Source organism: Pelmatolapia mariae, linkage group LG3_W, assembly GCF_036321145.2.
Source record: "Pelmatolapia mariae isolate MD_Pm_ZW linkage group LG3_W, Pm_UMD_F_2, whole genome shotgun sequence".
Classification (NCBI taxonomy): Eukaryota; Metazoa; Chordata; class Actinopteri; order Cichliformes; family Cichlidae; genus Pelmatolapia; species Pelmatolapia mariae.
Window position 1 is genome coordinate 89,275,178 of NC_086229.1, and position 19,434 is coordinate 89,294,611.

At 39.5% G+C, this 19,434-nt stretch overlaps 1 protein-coding gene across 1 annotated transcript; it reads left to right on the top strand.

The window, feature by feature from the left end:
• Positions 1 to 8,472: 8,472 nt before the first annotated feature.
• LOC134624092 (uncharacterized) lies at positions 8,473 to 9,834 on the top strand. The gene is made up of 5 exons (XM_063469073.1): positions 8,473 to 8,515; positions 8,679 to 9,023; positions 9,135 to 9,245; positions 9,331 to 9,365; positions 9,682 to 9,834. Exons 1-5 carry the CDS (start codon positions 8,473 to 8,475, stop codon positions 9,832 to 9,834), a joined length of 687 nt encoding a protein of 228 aa, XP_063325143.1.
• The last annotated feature ends 9,600 nt before the right edge of the window (positions 9,835 to 19,434 follow it).

The window sequence follows — 19,434 nt, forward strand, 5'->3', positions numbered from 1 at the left end:
TTGTTCAGAGAGTGAGGACTGCTTCAGTCAGTTGGAAGAAATCAAGAGCATTTGTGTTTCTGTTTGCTAACAAAACCTAAATTAGGACACATCTTCACTGTAAGTCAACTTCACGCTGTTATTCATACAAAGTCACATCACTACCCTCTGCTTCTCAGAGGGTAGTGAGAAGCAGTAACCTCAAATCAATGTGGTTACTCGTCCACGTGCTGCACACCAAAGCCACACTAGGTGAAGGGTCCACACTAGCATGCACTTGATCCTACTAAGCCTTGCTAACATAATATAATCAAGCATGGTGAAAAAACATGTTTCATTTGTTTTTTAGTGTGGGGCCAATAGTCAGCTTCACGCAGTGTTAGCAATTACAAAATCAACAGACAACCTCAGCGAGTGCTTGATATCAGATTATTATTTCTGGCATAAAATAGAGTTAAAACTCTGCAAAGACTTGTGTAACAACTAGTGTACATTTTTATTAAAAAAAATGTTTGACATCTAATGGTGACGACAACAAATGCTGGGTAAAATTATACAGACCGACAGCTTTTTCATGTATGTAAACTTCTAAAAGGATATTATCTAGATTATCTAAAATGCTGTCAAAAAATTATTATATTCCTATGTTCCTAAAGCTGCCAGTTTACTTTAAACTGGTGGCACTGTGAGTATGAGGAACTGTACATATAACAAAGCAGCCCGCCTCTTTACAAAGAGATCACTTTTAGTGGAGCACAGTTCAGTTAGCAACATTGCAGTGGTCATACACACGATGCTGGAAGTTAAGTGGATTGCAGTTTTACTCTACACCTTAAGTAAGTAGACCTATCACTTTTTTCCTCATGAAAGAATTACTTTTTGTTGAGTATTTCGAGAGAACTGAATCATTAGATACTTTTTGGACAACAATTTATGGGCATTGTTTGGTTCCTGTGGAATTTGAAGTTTATGAAAACTTGTTGTTTGGTTCAGGTTGGATCTCTTCCATAGTCACACAGTTTCATGCTGTGGAGTTTCAGGCTGGTGAAGAAGTCACACTGGAGTGCTCCAACGCCTGGTCACATATTCTGGTTCAAAATGATCAACAGACCCAACATGAGCTGCATCTTGTTTATATGCAGTGCTGATATCAATGCTTCTCTCCTTGTTGGTTTTCAAATTGGCAAATATAACATGATGTCCACTGTGCTGTTTGTTAAGATCAAACAGCTGGACTCATTTGACTTATTGTATTTCTTTGGTGAATTTAACACTAATATTCCGTGCAACATATTTAACGGTTTAAGGTAGAGCTTTTTTTAAGACATCCCAATAAAATACACATTCATATTTTACTCATTTTTATGATAATTACTTGGCTCAAACCACAACAGACCAAATGCTATGAGAATATTCTTATTTAAGTTACAAGTAAAATTGTAGTGCTACATGTATGTCAATTGTCTCGTTCTTGAAAGAAACACACTGAATCATAACTGTAGTTCTGAAATGCAGATGCAACTCAATAAAAGTTTATTTACAGCACAGCAATAAACCACAAATCATTTTCTCTGTATGACCTTCTTTCATCAATCTCTGCCTCTGTCTCAGACAAAACTCTAGGATTTCTGTGCAGAAGAGAAAAAAAAGGGTGAATAATTCACAGGTCAAATACTGAGCAAACATTCAAGCAACAAGAACCAGCTTCACGAAAGCAGTTAGTTCAACAATCCAGTATTGACTGAAGGAATTCCTTAATCTTAAGTAATGGCTGAAAATAAGATTTTCAATTGGTGAACTTGTTACCTCAAAGTGTGTGGATGTAGAGGGTGGAAACCCAGGAAAGGTCCCGCCCCTGAAACACAAAGGTGAGGTTAACACACACCACACTACCAGTATTCATACACACCAATGAGACAGAAGTAGCACAGGAAGAACAATTTAGAGCAGTTTCCTGTGGTGAGTTAGACTCACTTTTTTCCTCCTGCTCACCATCAGTCAAAAACTCCTGTTCGCTCTGCAAAAGGGTTAATGACTATCCCGTGCTGGGCTGTCAGAAGACTGGTCGTATTCACCCTGCTTCCATAAAAACTATTCTGCCATCTGAGACTCTAATTACAGACCATTATGTTTCTGAAACTGATCATTTCTGTCCTGTGTTTATCCAGAACCTGTCTCTCAGCCTCTCAGCGGTTTCAATGGTAAACATGTTTGAAGAGCTAACTCGTCAGGCCAGGACTCCCAGTCTATTTACACCTACAGGCCAGTGGACACTCTTTCAATGATGAGGATGTACACATCCTGGACAGGGAGGAACGCTGGTTTGAGCGCGGAATCAAGGAGGCCGTTTACGTGAAAAGGGAAAGACCATCTCTGAATCGAGGAGGAGGCCTATGGGTACATTATTCCCCATCTTAAAATGCAGCCATTTCCCAACTCTCTGTGGATGGTGCTCGCGGCCATTGATCAGTGGCCATGACAATTTGCATATTAATGATCAAGGAACTGACCTCACAGCCCATTGTTCATTCGGTGGTGCTAGTTTCAGTCATTGTGCAAATGTTGTGTTTATAAGTCTGGGGAAACCTGCAGTCAGCTGAGACAGAAGAAGTCACTTGGATCAGTGATGAAATGTTTCTCCCACTGAAAACAATATGTCCAGATGAATGGAATCAACTTTTATGGATTTACTTACCTGGATGACTGAGCATGCATCAAGACATGTCGCTCACCCTGTTCCTGCTCGCAGTGTGACTTGGACCCTGCCTTCCCCTGCACCCGTTGTGGTCCCTCCTCCTGTTCCTGTTTGCATTCCTGCTTGCAGAGCAGCTTGGGCCACCTTGTACCCATTCCAGTTCTTCAGGTGATGGTGGCCAGGGCCCAGACGGTCCCTGTCCTGGTTCCTAGAGCAGCTAGGGCCCAGTGTGTCCCCGCATCCATACCAGTTCCTCAGGTGGGGGCAGCTGGTGTCCATCGTTGCCTGCTCCTAGGGTGAGGCCAGTCCACCTCTGGGCCTGTACCAGTTCCTTGCGTGAGGGTAGCCGGTGTCTAGCAGGCTCCTGTACCCACAGTGGTTCCCAGGGCAAAGGGAGCTGACACTCAGTCCACTCCTGCACTTGTATGTGTTCCTTGGGTGGGGGTGGCTGGTATCCAGCTAGCTCCCGCGCCTGCACCTGCTCCTAGGGTGAGGGTGGCCAGGACCTGAACCTTTCCCTGCACCCGTACATGTTTCTCGGGTGGTAATGGATGGGGTTTGGCCAGTTCCTCCACCCATTCCGGTTCCCAGGAATAGACGGCTAAGCCCTCAACGCGAGCTCCAGCCGCAGCATCCAGAGCCTGCTGCAAGCTCTGCACAGCCCCGACCACAGGTTTCTGCACCAAACTTTTGGTTCAGACTCTGAGGCCGGGAGGAAGAAACGCACATGGAAAAACAAGACAGACCGGGGAGACAAAGGGAGGAGACACAAAGAGGGAGACACAGAAACAGTTAAGGGAGACGAGACACTGTGGGAGAGGGACACATGAATGCACATGACGGAAGGGGAAAGATGGAATGAAACACAAGGAGGGAAATGTGAACAGAAAAAGGAAAAGAAATGCAACGACCCGTCTAAGACACACAGAAGTGCGAGGAGCGATACAGACACATAAACACAGACTACAAGAGAGGGAGACACAAAGACAAAGGCACAAAATGGACCTAACAAACAAGAGAACATAAACCAGAAATTACATTACAACACAAATAAATCACAAAAACGCGCTCTCAAAATGGTCGGACAAATGACCCAGAACCATGACACATAGTTCTGAATAGCCATTAGCTGACATTCATGTTTTGTTTGTCATGGTTAAAAACATAGTTCCAAAATAAAAATGAACTGACTTTGCAGATGTTACCACAACTCTGGTTTGAGCTATGTCTTCAGTGTTGGAAGAATCAGAAGACAAAGTTGCATTATGAATGTGACCCACAAACTCTTGCTGACTGGCAGACTGGGAGGAGATAATTGTAAGTCTGATGTGCTAAATTCAGCTTGCCAGCATGCCAAATGAAACTGAAACTGGTTGTTGTGACTGTTGTTCTCATCCCCGTTATCACTGCTATGGCTGTAAAACTCTGGAGATTTCAGATAGGTACTTGATGAAGACTACGGTTAGATCTATTTACGTTGTACCAAAATGATGAACTAATCCAATAGCACATTCACAGATGGTGTACAGTTACTTTTGGTAATTCAATTAAATTCAATTCAATTCAATTTTATTTATATAGCGCCAAATCACAACAACAGTCACCTCAAGGCGCTTTATATTTTACAGTATATCCTATAATAATAGATACAGAGGAAAAACCCAACAATCATATGACCCCCTATGAGCAAGCACTTTGGCCACAGTGGGAAGGAAAAACTCCCTTTTAACAGGAAGAAACCTCCAGCAGAACCAGGCTCAGGGAGGGGCGGGGCCATCTGCTGCGACCGGTTGGGGTGAGAGAAGGAAAACAGGATAAAGACATGCTGTGGAAGAGAGAAAGAGATTAATAGGTAAGTGGTATTTCATCCAGATATGGGCCAGGTCTGGCAATGATGGCACTGTTTATGTGATGGCATGCCACATCTGGCCCGATTGTGGATTGGTGTATGTGGCCCAGGCTCATAGAAAACAGGTCTGGCCCGGATCATGGCCAGGTCTGGCATGGCAGGGTGTATGTCAACCAGATGTGGGCCAGGTCTGGCAATGATGGCACTGTTTATGTTCCTATTTTCCTATAGAGATTGAAAATGTGACGTCATTGAGGGGTAAAACCGCAAAGCATTGTGGGTATCCGTGGCAAGAGGTACTAGCGCAAGCAGGCTTTCAATTGAAATCAGTTACACAGCGATAAAAAGAAACAAAAAATGGCAAGAAGCTGTTGTATTATTAACTGCACAAGCCGGGCGAACGACAGCCGCGTGAAGCCGATGGGTAAAGCGATTGGTTTTTATCAGATTCCGGCGTGGAAGAGAAATTGTCCAAGCCATGTCTCCGAAGTCAAGAAGAGGCGACGGATGGCCTGGACAGTAAATATTCAGCTTTGAATAAATAGTGAATTGTCCTGACAGAATATTGAGTTTCGCTTCTGTTATTACCACGGTACATTGACAAAAACATATACTTTTATTCACAGGATAAAACAGTTTTTTTGTATCACTAATTGCCCAGTACGGTTACAGCATACAATATTATTGTCACTGCTACATTTCTGTAATGCGTACCAGAAATTATTTCCACTACTAATTAATTCCCGTTGAGCTCAAAGTTCCTATTAATAAACGGTTAACGAATGTGTATTTATGAAGACGATTTGTGAGACTGGTAAACTTACCTTTGTTCGTACGATGGTCTTGTGTTCTACACAGTGCATTTCAAGGTCCTGTACCCATCCGTCGGTAAACTGTACCTGGGCTTGCTGCAGTGACCTGAAGTTACTAAAAACTTCATGAGTGTATGCACTCACTCCAAGAACTGTATAATTATAAATATGAGCGCGGTGAAAGTTGAGCAGCACGCTGACGTCTTTTGTCCACTCTGTGTGCTCGTAAGGGTCTAACCCTTTCACTCCTTTGATTTTTTCCTCGTATCTTTTCTTTGCCTTTTCGTCGAGTCTGTCTTTGTACGGACCGGCATTGTTCTCCTTCGTTTTGTACATTCCTTTTTTGGGGAGCAAAGAAAAAGCAAGAAGGCACTGAAACCGGCAAATGAACGTTTTGCGGTGCTGCAAATGCGTGCATTTGATGCGGTACTTGGATTGTTTTGCCACCAGTTCCCGGCATGCAATGCGCGAAAGTCACGTGGTCTGTCAATCTCTATTTTAGTTAGAAGACCCAAATGCCATGTTGCAATACTATACTGCTATGGCAGCCAACATTTGCCAGCCAATGCAGGTTTGACAGGTTTGTGAGTGTACACTTTATCCAAAACCGAGTGAGGGTTTACTCATGTTTACTCCTGGCTGTAGCTCAGGAGTAGGTCACCTACTAATCGGAAGGTTAGTGGTTCGATCTCTAGCTCCTCCAGTCTGCATGTCAAGAGTGTGAATGTGTATGAATGTAGTTAGGAAGCACTCAGTTTAGAGAAAGTGTGTGATTGGGTGAATGTGGCGTGCTGTATAGAGCACTATGAGTAATCCATGAGAGTAGAAAAGCGCTATATAAGAATCAGTCCATTCACTATCTGAATAAAGTTTCGTCATGTTACCTTTGCACTATTATGTTCCAGCACATGTTGTTATTATATGGCTTGATTAAGGTACACATTAGGCTGACATCTGGGGCCAGAGCTGAAACAGGTCCAGCAGTGTGTCTGCAACTGGCCCGTGGCTGCACACAACTTACACATGGCCCACATACCACAAAAAATGACGGCCCTTTTGTGGCCCAGATCTACTTTGCCAGAGGTAATCCACACATGGGCCAGTTTGTGAGTTTGAAGGTTTGGGACCTGATTGATGTGAGGCGCTGACATGAGGACACCTGTGGCCCTGATTTTCCTGAAACAAGAGGATCTAGCGATGGCTTCCAGGGGTGGCAGAGGGCAGCCAACGATTCATTGCTATGAACTAGGGTTGTAGTGGTGCACAACAGTTACAGTTTTGTATATAAGCTAATTTTTATAACATTTATGTAACATTCTGTCATTTATGTTAAACAATGAGAATATTCCAATGTGTCTTATTCCTAATGGGCAGACTGTGTACTTCCAATACTTCCAACTTATAAAGGCAGCTTATGTAGGGGAGGCTGGTCTGTCATGACTGATGAGATCATCAGTTTGCCAAATCTGAAGACATTTTAATGACAACTGAATCTCTGTGACTTTTACTTTCCAGAGTTAAGACAACAAAACACGCCTTTCAGTTTCATTGTGAAAATGCCTGTTTGGAGACCTGTGATGCAAATCTGTGTTTAAAGCACTTTGGTCAGCTTCTGTTGTTATATGAAGTAGACTTGACAGTCAGCACAAAAAGGTTAATAACATGTTATTTTATTATGTTGAGACATTTTTCATACTGCATGTTTGAAGTGGCTTTTTTTCCATTTCCAATAAAATTATTCATTAAACGCACTGCAGTGGACTGAATGCATCATATGAATGTCTGAAAATAGTTTATAGGTAATCTGTCAGCTAAAGAAACTGCTATGATGTATCATAACACTTGGACATTAAATAATGCTGAAAAACCGACAGGTGTTATGACTGAAACATCACTTCCATCATTAAATGACTTACCTGGTTGGATCTTTGCTCTCTGAAAGGACTTTGAAAGTGACTTCTGCTTCTGATTGGAAAAAAGCATCAAGAGGAGGAAATAAATCCCTCAGACAGACCCAGACGCCAAATGTTTTATATTGGTCGCATCTTTCTGAGTGAGCTCTAATCATCACTATGCAAAAGTTAACAATGATCAGCAGTTTCATAAGTTTTAGATGAGTGAGTTTAGTACCAACAGTCATTCCAAGTTGAAGCTGATTAAATAAATTTTTACCCAAATTTTGTCAGACTGGACAAACAGGACCTGTTGGTTCGAAAAAGCAAATGATGAGTGCCACAAGCACCAGATGACGTGACAACTGAGCTCTTTGTGATCAACAAGGACCTTCACTAAGTTGCTAATTTATTCAGGACTGATTCAGTCAGTTCACTCGAAGAGCATTTGTGTTGCTGCATGCTAAACAAATCTAGATCAGGACACATCTTCGTGGTAAATCAATCTCACGCTGTTATTCGCACAAACTCACATCACTACCCTCTGCTGTAGCAGGGTGACACTTGCACAGCCTCATATCAAAGGGTTTACTCCTCCACAGGCTGCACGTTTCAAACCCACACTAGCTAAAGGCTCCACACTGAGATGCACTTGAACCTACTAAGCCTTGCTAACATAATATAATCACACATGATGAAAAAACATACTTGATTATAGTATTAATACTTTATTTAGTGTGGGGCCAGTAGTCTGCTTCATGCAATGTTAGCAGTTACAGAATCAATAGAGAACCTCATCGAGTGCTTGATATCAGGATTATTTGTCACGTATTATTACTGACACATCTGATACTGAGCATAAAAATGTAGAGTTAAACCTTTTCAAAGAGCTGCGTAACCACTAGTGCTAAGTCTTATTTAAAACATCTAATGGTAAAGACAACAAATATCTAATATATCAAAATTATACAGACTGACTGCTTTTGTAGTTGTATTTTAAACTTTTCAAAATACATCATCTATTAAATATTACCTATTGAACAACATCATCTGAAATGCTGTCAAACAATAAAATACTGATATTCTGTTCTTCCTAAAGCTGTAGGTTTGCACCATTTTCCTAAATCTGGTGGCACCGTCAGGCTGAGGAACGGTACATATAAAAGAGCAGCCCGCCTCTTTACAAAGAGATCACTTTTACTGGAGCACAGTTCAGTTAGCAACATTGCAGTGGTCATACACACAATGCTGAAATTTAAGTGGATTGCAGTTTTACTCTACACCTTCAGTAAGTAGACCTATCACTTTTTTTCCTCATAAAAGAATTACCTTTTGTTGAGTAATCGAAGCGAACTGAATCTTGAGACACTGAATGGACAGTGTAGTTCATAGGCATTGTTTGGTTGTTTGGTTTTGGTGGAGTTTGAAGTTTATTTTGTTGTTTGGTTCAGGTTGGATCTCTTCCATAGTCACACAGTTTTATGCTGTGGAGGTTCAGGCTGGTGAAGAAGTCACACTGGAGTGCTCCAACTTTAGCAGACATCCTGGTCACATATCCTGGTTCAAAATGACCAACAGACCCAACGCTAGCAGGATCTCGTCTATGGTCAGTGCTGAAAGAAATGCTTCTCTCCAAGATGGTCTTCAAGCTGACAAATTTAACATGACGTCCAACACCTCTGTGCTGTTTCTAATGATCAAACACCTGGATTTATCTGACTCTGGCTTGTATTTCTGTGGAGAGTACAAAGATGAAAAGACGGTAATTTCAAGTGGAACATATTTAAAGGTGCAAGGTAAGAGTGTAATTATGTTTTCTGTCATTTAAATCTTGTCATTTTGCATGACTTTTTACAGTCATAGGCAGTATATTACACAAAGTTTTATTTCAATTGTCCATTTTGTAGATGTGTTTGATGGATTAACAAATGTGATGCCGGTGATGCTGGGCAGTTTAATTGTTCTCCTTCTACTGGTCATCATTGGTCTGGCTGTCCAAATTAGGAAATTTCATTCAGGTATTTATATGATTTGATTTCATTTAAAGTGCAAATACAAAAGCAGAAGCGAATTACTGACAGATGGATTGTTCCTGTCATTTAGCTCAAGATGATGGACAGAATCCACAACAGAGTGAGGTAATCTGTTTTGATGTTAGATTTTGACTTTAGATTAAAATTTGTTCTCACCAAACGATATATTAAACTTCGAACCCATTTAGGGTAACCTTTGGAGGCCATGCCTGACCGTACCATGCCTGAATATGCCCATCCAAATTAAGTCTCACATATTCATTTTGGCATTGCAGTTTTTCTGTCTAAAGCTCTTTCATTTTAATGATGAAAGTTCAGTAGCTGGACCCCAACAGTAGATGGGTTCCCTGTGACCTTCTGGATGTTAGGAGGTTAACAAGTAATGTGCAGGATTAGTGACTTTGAACATTTTCGTTTACAGAATGTGGATACTGATGACATGAACTATGCAGCACTGAATTTCCATCCCAAAGCTAAAATCAGAAGGCCTGTACCACAGAGTGAGCTGGACACAAATGTGGTGTATGCTTCTACAAAACACTTGAAAAACAACAGGAACATCAGCAAAGAGTGAAAGCTGTCACACTGATCTCTTGTGAGGGATTTGCACCTTTAGTGTATGGACACATACACACACGCATATATTCAGTCCTGTTTTTTGAGTATTAAAATCTGATGAACTGAACGGATGAACATGAATATCTCAAGGATTATAATATATAACATATGATTATATTATATTATATTATATTATATTATATTATATTATATTATATTATATTATATTATATATTATATTATAACTGTATAACACAATAATGATAATATTATTTACACTTTTCAAGCTTTATTTATCAAAAAGAAAGAAAGAGCAACCCAATTTTGGGCCATTTTCACAACTTTCTAGTTGTAACTGTAACTGAGAAAATACCTTTTGAGCACTATCTGAAAATTCAGTTTCTATTTGCATGTATATTATTATAATATTATATAATAATATTAATTTGTATAAATTTTTATTCCAAAGTATTATTCTAAGGTAATAAGGAACAACGTAAAAAGGTAAAATGAAATATATATTCTTTTTTAAACTAAAAATATATTTCTACTAATTAAGCAAATAGCAAACTGAATTTGTTATATCCTAATTTGACACACACGACTTGTCTGAGAAATCAAGCGTAACAAGCAACCACTGTTTCACACACTGTGACTTCTCTTCAGCGTCTGTAAGTCCTGGAACTGAAATACCTACAAATCACTGATTTTATTCATTATTCTTCTCTTCTTTTGCTGATTTTTTTTTCTTTATTATCCAAAGAATTTATGTCTCTTTTGTTTGTTTCAGCCCAAGCAGTTCAGTTTGGTGAAGAATTCAAACTGCTCTACTGCAAACTTCTTCTCAGATATTCTACCTTAAATACATAAACAGAAGCAGTCCTATTTGTCTGACCTACGTGCTCAGATTTATTTTAGCAACATTTATATATACATTCAACAAAGTATTCAAAGTATTAATGTGATAATGGCTGTAGTAAGTAATAAATTGGGCGCATCATTTTTATCATTTAGGTGGAAATAAGAATCTTAACAAACAATGTAGAGATGTGAATAAACAGGTGACACAGTATAGCAAACACATACATTTTAAATAAATTAATGCTTATCTTTAAAGAAGACCTTTCATAAATCTCCTTACAATCTGTCACACATGTACTGGTACATTTGTGTGTGTTCATATTAAAGATGGCCAAAGTTTCAGATAATGAGGTCGTCTTATGTACGAATAACCCCCGTGAGTCATAAGTACCGACGGCTGATGTTCAGAGATAAATTTAGTCATTAAACCCTTGCATCAGTTTGATGTCACAGATATAACTAATCTCACCTACACAGGTCTGGTTGCGAGGACAAAAGTCGTCAAAATCTACTGTTTATGAAGGGCAGCCAATCAATAGAAAGCTAACGTAAAAGGACAGTGAGGGCACCAGGAGGATTAGTTTAAAAGGAAATCATGAAAACTGCTTCAGTAGTTGCCAAGAATAACTTTATGATGATGAGCTTAAATGCTCTCTTCTGAGAGCTAAAAAGCTCTGTTGTTTAGTTGCATCTCATAAAGTGAAATCGTGTTTGACTCTTATGACTCAGCTCTTGATCTAGACTCTGATGATCATCAGGATGCAACACTTCATCTGCATGGAACAATCAAACCAGGAGGCATGCAACAGGGGAGAAATAAGAAACTCGTGTTATCCATGCTGTGACCAGACAGCCTGAACAGAACTAACTTTTTAAGATAGCGTTGATACGTTGTGTCTGTCCCAAAAAAATAAGATCGCTTCTGCATTGTGATTAAAAAGTTAAGCTTGTAATAAATATGATGAACAAGATATTGTTGTCTTTATTAATTTTGATGTTGAAGGACATAAGTCAGGACATTAAAGACTGTCAAGTGTTTCTTACACTGAGAGTTAGATGGAGGTTTGCAGCAGTCGAGGAGAGAGTGAGATATACATCATGAGCAACAGGAAACAATAACTCGGTGTGGTCTGAGCAAAACTGACTTTGAGATCATGAGGTCTGTCACATCAAATATCTGTCTCTTGTTTGTCTGTTGTTGTCTTGTTTGGGGTTTTTTTCTGAATAAAAAACATTTTCATGTGCACCGTGGTTTACAGAAGTCTTATTTATTACAGTGCAAACCTCTGAAAAATAACCTATTTCTTTATTTAAGTAAATGAAAATGTATGTAAGTAAAAGATTTAGTGAGACAACCAACCGGATATGAAATTCCAGTATCTCAGCACAAAAATTGCACTTATCAGTTTAATATCATTATAGTCATTTGATGACTCAAAGCAAAAGACAAAGTTGTGATGTAAACAAATACACTTTCTTTGTTTCTCAACAGAACCACCTGTCTTCAGTATGCTATGACAGAGCATGTGTAACGCTGGTGTAATGAAAAAAACAAAAAAGTTTACAAAACAAAAAACAATAAGGGTTTGGACAATTATTCTGATGCTGCAACACAGTGATTCTTAGACCAAATATTAACAATAATAATAATAATAATATAATGATAATAATAATAAAAGTTTAACAACAATCCAGGAAATGATGTATGCAATGTTTATTTGAGATTCATACACTGTTCTAGATTGGACCCCTTGGTGGGTGATTTGTATGTTTGATGTATGCCTTACATTGTTAGGAAAGTTATTACAGCTATAGATAAGTCTATAAAAAAGTTGCCATCCCATTGGTTTCTGTATTTTAACGCCTGAGCATTTGCATTCTGTGGGTCACCACGTTGGGGTTTTAGCATCTGAGGTGAGAAAGCACTGTGTGCTATTTCTCACATAACGCTAGCTGGCTCTGTTAACTAGCTGCTATGTTATTTATTGGATAATTATATTGAAATTCAAATTATATTGAATATGTTCCAACAAGATGAACATCATGGACAAGTCGAGTTTAGTACTGTTACATGAGGCCTAGCAGTCAGCTAGCAGCTACAGCTGCCTACACTGACATACCTGTCAATCAAAGTAACCAAGTCCATCATTTTAAGCCTTACGAATGTCTAAATGGATGAGGGAGTCTTGGGGAAATGACTCCTTTTAGAGCCATATTTAAGAGGACATTAGAACTGCAGTTTTTAGCTCTTTACTAGTTGGTTTCATTTTCCAGCCCCAGAAATTGCTCTTTAATTACAACTTATATAGTTACTAGTTGTACAAATATCACCCTCTAGTGGTCACAGCAATTAAAACATATCTAAGATAGTGGTAAAAGATACACAAAGTCTGTTTGGGGACCAGAATAGATTAATTGTTTCTTTTTTCCCTACAGTCATTATTTTTCATCCATTATTTATTTTCCACCATAAATGTAACTGCAGCTCAGGAATAAACCATTAATCTTTCAGATTAAACTCCTATTGAGATTTCTGTGTATAAATGAGCATTTATTGACCTTTTATCCAGTGTGTAACATTTTTGCTTTTGTAAGACATTATCTATTTTTTGCATATGACCTCACCTGTCCATTATTGCATTTACTCTGTGGTAACATTCACACCAGTGCGGTATTTCTATCTATATCTTGAATCAGGTCTTCAGCTGCCTGAGTCACAGCCACATACAGCAAGCCGCTGTATCTTTTGGTGGACTTCCTGTTGTTATTTAACCTGTCTATAAGTGTGAGATGTGGCGTGGCAGTTGCACAGCCTCAGATTATATTCTCCGGTCTGTACCAGGGTGATAGCCACAGCAAAGGTGCGGGTGCACAAGTACACAGTCTGCCTATAAGCTGCTGCTTCACATAAGAAGCTATCTATATGTGGCTTCAGACTGCCTTGGGAACCTTTACTGGCACACAATCTTTCAATGTATTTGATAAGTGGATTGCTCCAGACATGGGTTTTTTTTTTTGGTTTTTAGCTGTTTCTAATTCTGTCACATTTTGTGTGGGTCAAATAAAACAGGTCTAACAGACGTGAGTGAAGTGCGCTGCCCCCACCTTCTTCAAATCAAACAAAACTGATGTCAAACGTGCTGTGTGCTGATTTTGTTTTAAAGACATTAAAAAGATGAACCTTTTGTGTGACTCCCCATTTACATGCAGAAATTGGAATCTATCAGATATTCAAATTATTCAAACCAATGAAGTGTGTTCTAGTCTTTGTAATAAGATTTTGCGATCAGTAGTATTGAATACTGGACTGACGTCCAACAGGACAAGCACAAAGATGAGCCACCTGGCAGAGGCCATAACAAGGTCATTAGTAACCTTCGCTGCTGTTTCTGTGCAATGATTCACTCTAAAACTCAGAATAAAAATATTCCAATGAACCATTCCTCCATTATGTCTTGAAAGAGATATTTAAAATTAAAGCAGTAAATGATAATAGGTTTTGAGCATTCTTGTAGGAATGGAGTGTAACAGACATGTTAGTGGCATAGAGAAAGTAATTAATGAAGTTAACTTGGAAAGATTTATTGGAGACAAACGGTCTAAGTCAATACAGGCAATTATTAAAGTTGATGTATGTAATGGCATGCAGTTAATAATTATTTTTCTCTAAGGGTTAAGTTTAATTTGTGAAGAAATTCATGAAGTCACGTGTTTGAGTAAGATGTCATAGATTTATGGTGGGCTTAGAGTTATCTGCTTTAAAGCATTTGTTTGGGAATTATATATCTCTTTTGTTCTATGGTAATATACATTACAGTGGTCTTTATGTTATTTTATCAAATGGGGATTGTGGTAGCCTAGATGAAGGAGATGGTGTGAGTTTGTAACATAAGTTTAAATAAATGTGTCTATTCACCCAACCTCTGACTGACATCCAGAGGGCTGATGTGAAAGGGGAGGATGCTAGGAATGGGGTCAGATTCATGCAAATGATCTGCTGTGGTGGCACTTAAGCAGCAGACAGAAGAAGACAACTCCACAAGACCTGTTGCCACTGATTTTCTGTCCAGTTCTTCTGTACTGGCTTCTTGACAGTCACCCTTTAAATTGGTTCTTGGCTGAATTATCTATGGCATGTATGTTATATGTTACACGACAAACACTGGTTCATCCCTTGAATTACAGTCAGGTCCATAAATATTGGGACATCGACACAATTCTAACATTTTTGGCTCTATACACAACCACAATGGATTCCAAATGAAACGAACAAGATGTGCTTTAACTGCAGACTGTCAGCTTTTATTTGAGGGTATTTACATCCAAATCAGGTGAACGGTGTAGGAATTACAACAGTTTGTATATGTGCCTCCAACTTCTTAAGGGACCAAAAGTAATGGGACAATTGGCTTCTCAGCTGTTCCATGGCCAGGTGTGTGTTATTCCCTCATTACCCCAATTACAATGAACAAATAAAAGGTCCAGAGTTCATTTCAAGTGTGCTGTTTGCATTTGGAACCTGTTGCTGTCAACTGTCAAGATGAAATCCAAAGAGCTGTCACTATCAGTGAAGCAAGCCATGATTAGGCTGAAAAAACAAAACAAACCCATCAGAGAGATTGCAAAAACATTAGGCGTGGTCAAAACAACTGTTTGGAAAATTCTTAAAAAGAAGGAACGCACCGGTGAGCTCAGCAACACCAAAAGACCCGGAAGACCACGGAAAACAACTGTGGTGGATGACCGAAGAATCCTTTCCCTGGTGAAGAAAACACCCTTCACAACAGTTGGCCAGATCAAGAACACTCTCTAGGAGGCAGGTGTATGTGCATCAGAGTCAACAATCAAGAGAAGACTCCACCAGTGTGAATACAGAGGGTTCACCACAAGATGTAAACCTTTGGTGAGCCCCAAAAACAGGAAGGCCAGATTAGAGTTTGCCAAACGACATCTAAAAAAGCCTTCACAGTTCTGGAACAACATCCTATAGACAGATGAGACCAACATCAACTTGTACCAGAGTGATGGGAAGAGAAGAGTATGGAGAAGGAAAGGAACTGCTCATGATCCTAAGCATACCACCTCATCAGTGAAGCATTGTGGTGGAAGTGTCATGGCGTGGGCATGTATGGCTGCCAGTGGAACTGGTTCTCTTGTATTTATTGATGATGTGACTGCTGACAAAAGCAGCACAATGAATTCTGAAGTGTTTCGTGCAATATTATCTTCTCATATTCAGCCAAATGCTTCAAAACTCATTGGACGGCGCTTCACAGTGCAGGTGGACAACGACCCAAAGCATACTGCAAAAACAACCAAAGAGTTTTTGAAAGGAAAGAAGTGGACTGTTTTGCAATGGCCAAGTCAATCACCCGACCTGAATCCGATTGAGCATGCATTTCACTTGCTGAAGACAAAACTGAAGGGAAAATGCCCCAAGAACAAGCAGGAACTGAAGACTGTTGCAGTAGAGGCCTGGCAAAGCATCACCAGGGATGAAACCCGGCGTCTGGAGATGTCTATATGTTCCAGACTTCAGGCTGTGATTGACTGCAACGGATTTGCAACCAAGTATTAAAAAATGAATGTTTGATTTATGGTTCTTATTCTGTCCCATTACTTTTGGTCCCTTACGAAGTGGGAGGCACATTTGCAAACTGTTGTAATTCCTACACCGTTCACCTGATTTGGATGTAAATACCCTCAAATAAAAGCTGACAGTCTGCAGTTAAAGCATGTCTTGTTCGTTTCATTTGGGATCCACTGTGGTGGTGTATGGAGCCAAAAATGTTAGAATTGTGTCGATGTCCCAATATTTATGGACCTGACTGTAGGTGCCTTTTTGCATTTGAATAATTCATAGCTCAGTGGCTTGACAAGCAAAGCACTCCTCTGAAAATTGTCAGGTACAATTATTGACTGAAAATGAGAGAAAAACAGCCAACGTCCAAAATAAGTTTGAAAGACTTTCAGAAAGCTTGGCTATTTGGAAGCAAAATATAGAGAAATAAAGGATGGATCAAAAGATTTGCCCAACATTACGAATATCAGAACATTTGCACAGGATTTTATACATAAGATATTCAGGAGCATTGTGTTTTATCAATGCATGTGAATTTGAAGCAGTGATTTGTGGAACAATACTGACATTTGGCCCTGTCATTTGGGGTTAGGGTTTCTTCATATTGGACAAGCAGATTTTTTTTCTGCAGTGTATAGAACTTCAGAATTAATAATTTAAGATTGTCATTTATTCTTAGAAATATATAATCATTTGTATGCTGATAAAATATCTTATCCTTATTAGGTCTGATAAGATTCTGTGTGCACTTGTGTACCATGAGATGAGAGGAAGCAGCCTCGACGTTATAATTATAACTTTAGAAATCAGACTGTTCTACACCTTTGAATGTTCATTTGAGATATGACCTATTACAAGTCCGTGTTTTTATAGTTTAGCAAGACGCTTATTTCTGGTTTTGAGCATACCTCATACACACCAGTTAAGTTCATTGAAAGGTTGTATGTCTATGTATGGTATGGCTGAAAACACACAGACACACATGCACCTACACACACCCACACAGAATACAGACACTGATATTGCTCACACACACGCCTGCTTAAGACTGTCGCGTGTATTGGTAATTGCATATTCATGTATGACTGCTTGTTGAGAATAAAAATAGCAGTTCAGGTGAAGAGATCTTTTCCTTGACCTTGGCTGACTTCGAAAACACAGAAAGCGCCTTCTGGTTTGCCGTGTAGTTGATGGTTTTGTGTTCCAGTGGGGTTTGTGCCTAGACAAAAACCCAACATAGACAGAAGCTACACGCTGAAAGCCCGCCTCTTCAAAACCACTTATAAGCACTGACTGTTGTAGAGCGCCATTTATAGGTGTCATTTGTGTGCAGAATGAGGAACGTCACATTTGTAACAGGTTTACTTCTCTTCAGCCTTGGTAAGTGAAATTCATTAACACAGAACTGACTACATTTTTAAAAAGTTGTTGTTTAGGATTCTGTTTATTAATTTGCCCACCAAAAAACCCATCTTCTGTTTGTTTTTAGGCTGGTTCTCTGTTTCTGATTCTCAGACTTTAGAGGTAAAGTCTGGAGAAGAAGTCACGCTGCTGTGCTCCAACTTTTCCAGTTCTCCCACACAGATATCCTGGTTCAGAGTGACCAAGAGAGCCAAACTCACCTGTATTGCCTCGATGTTCAAGCCTCATGAACCTGCTTCATTCTGCGCTGGATTTCAAAGTGGGAAATTTCAAATGAGCACCAATATATCAACTGTGTTTCTCAAAATCAAATAAGTGGATTTATTGGACTCTGGACTCTATTTCTGTGGATTCCGAATGAGCTACCAACCAGTTATTGTTGAAGCAACAAATGTAGAGGTCCAAGGTTGTTTTCATTCAAAGGCTTTATGGCTTTAATACCTGGTGGGCCGGTCTCTAGTCAAAATGCCCAATTTTTTTGTCCCAGTCCAGCCCTGCAGGTTAATACTGGCAGTGTCACCATGCCAGCTGACTGTATGCCAGTGTTGTTCTTTATACATCAATATTACCAAAGTTTACCATAAGGCAGCATAGAAAGTATTTACTTGCTTTCAGATTTTATTCAAATGTTAGTGTTTTTATTTCTTTCCCCACTTTTTTCCTGTTTCAAAATCAAACACCAGTTTGTGAGAAGATTATCTTCTTTTTTTAATAGGCAGATAAAGTTTTGCATTGGCACTGGCTAATTTGCCAATTGTATGTTAAAAATGTTCGTGTTTTAATATTCAAAAATGTTTTTGCCCAAAACATATGTGCACTATATGTTAGTAAAAATACTATGCAAATATTGCTGTCCTTGATTGCTGCCTAAACACTGACAAAGCACTGATTGTATCTCTTGTACTTTATCAACACAGTATCTAAAAACTTTGCACTGTACTGGTTAAAATCTCATTTTAACAAGAGTTAAAAGCACATTCGGTTATTAGGTTTATAGGGTTATTGAATTATGGTTAACGGTTGGTAGAATTTTTTTTTAACATTATCTGCCAAATACATCTGCCACCCTTCTCCAAATCTGTGCCCCTACCTGGCCCCCCCAACAAAAATTTTCTAGACACGCCACTGGTCACGTATACAGAGACACACACAAACAGTGCTTTGACTGTTACGACACACCCACACCCACTGGCGTGCACAGATAGAGACGAGGTGGTGCTGAAGCACTTGCCCTTTTGCCCTCAGTCCAAAAAAGTGCCCTTTTGAAAGACGTGATTTTTATTTTTTTTTTTAAAGCTGCGCGATTTAAAAAGGTGTGAAAATAATGGCTTGATTTGTGCCCCTTCTTCAAAGACACCCGAACCCTGTCGCTTTTTCACTGTCACCGTGTCACGTGAACACGCTTGCAGTTCATTTGTTGTGAGGCGTGTAGCAGCGGCATGACATAGGACTACTTGGAGTAGGCATAGTAGGCTAACTATAGCGACTGGGAGCCACGGCGGACAACACGGCAGCTCTTTCCCTTCCCAACCAGTCAGGTAACCCATGAATCGAGTGAAATTATTCTGTTTGCCCTCTAAGACCAACCTGCAATTGTTTTGTTGTGAAGTAGCCTGTCAGAAACTGCACATGACAAACTTTGCCAGCTTGCCCCCTCCATCCATCCATATGGATAAACAAAAAAACGACACATTTAAAATGTAACCTAAACCATTTAGGCAACCCCACTCTCCATCAATTCCGACCTTTTTG

Coding starts and splice junctions, on each gene's coding strand:
- LOC134624092 (XM_063469073.1), top strand. CDS start 8,473: ATGCTGAAATTTAAGTGGATTGCAGTTTTACTCTACACCTTCA. Junction 8,516..8,678: donor AGTTTTACTCTACACCTTCA/GTAAGTAGACCT, acceptor TGTTTGGTTCAG/GTTGGATCTCTTCCATAGTC. Junction 9,366..9,681: donor AGAATCCACAACAGAGTGAG/GTAATCTGTTTT, acceptor TTTCGTTTACAG/AATGTGGATACTGATGACAT.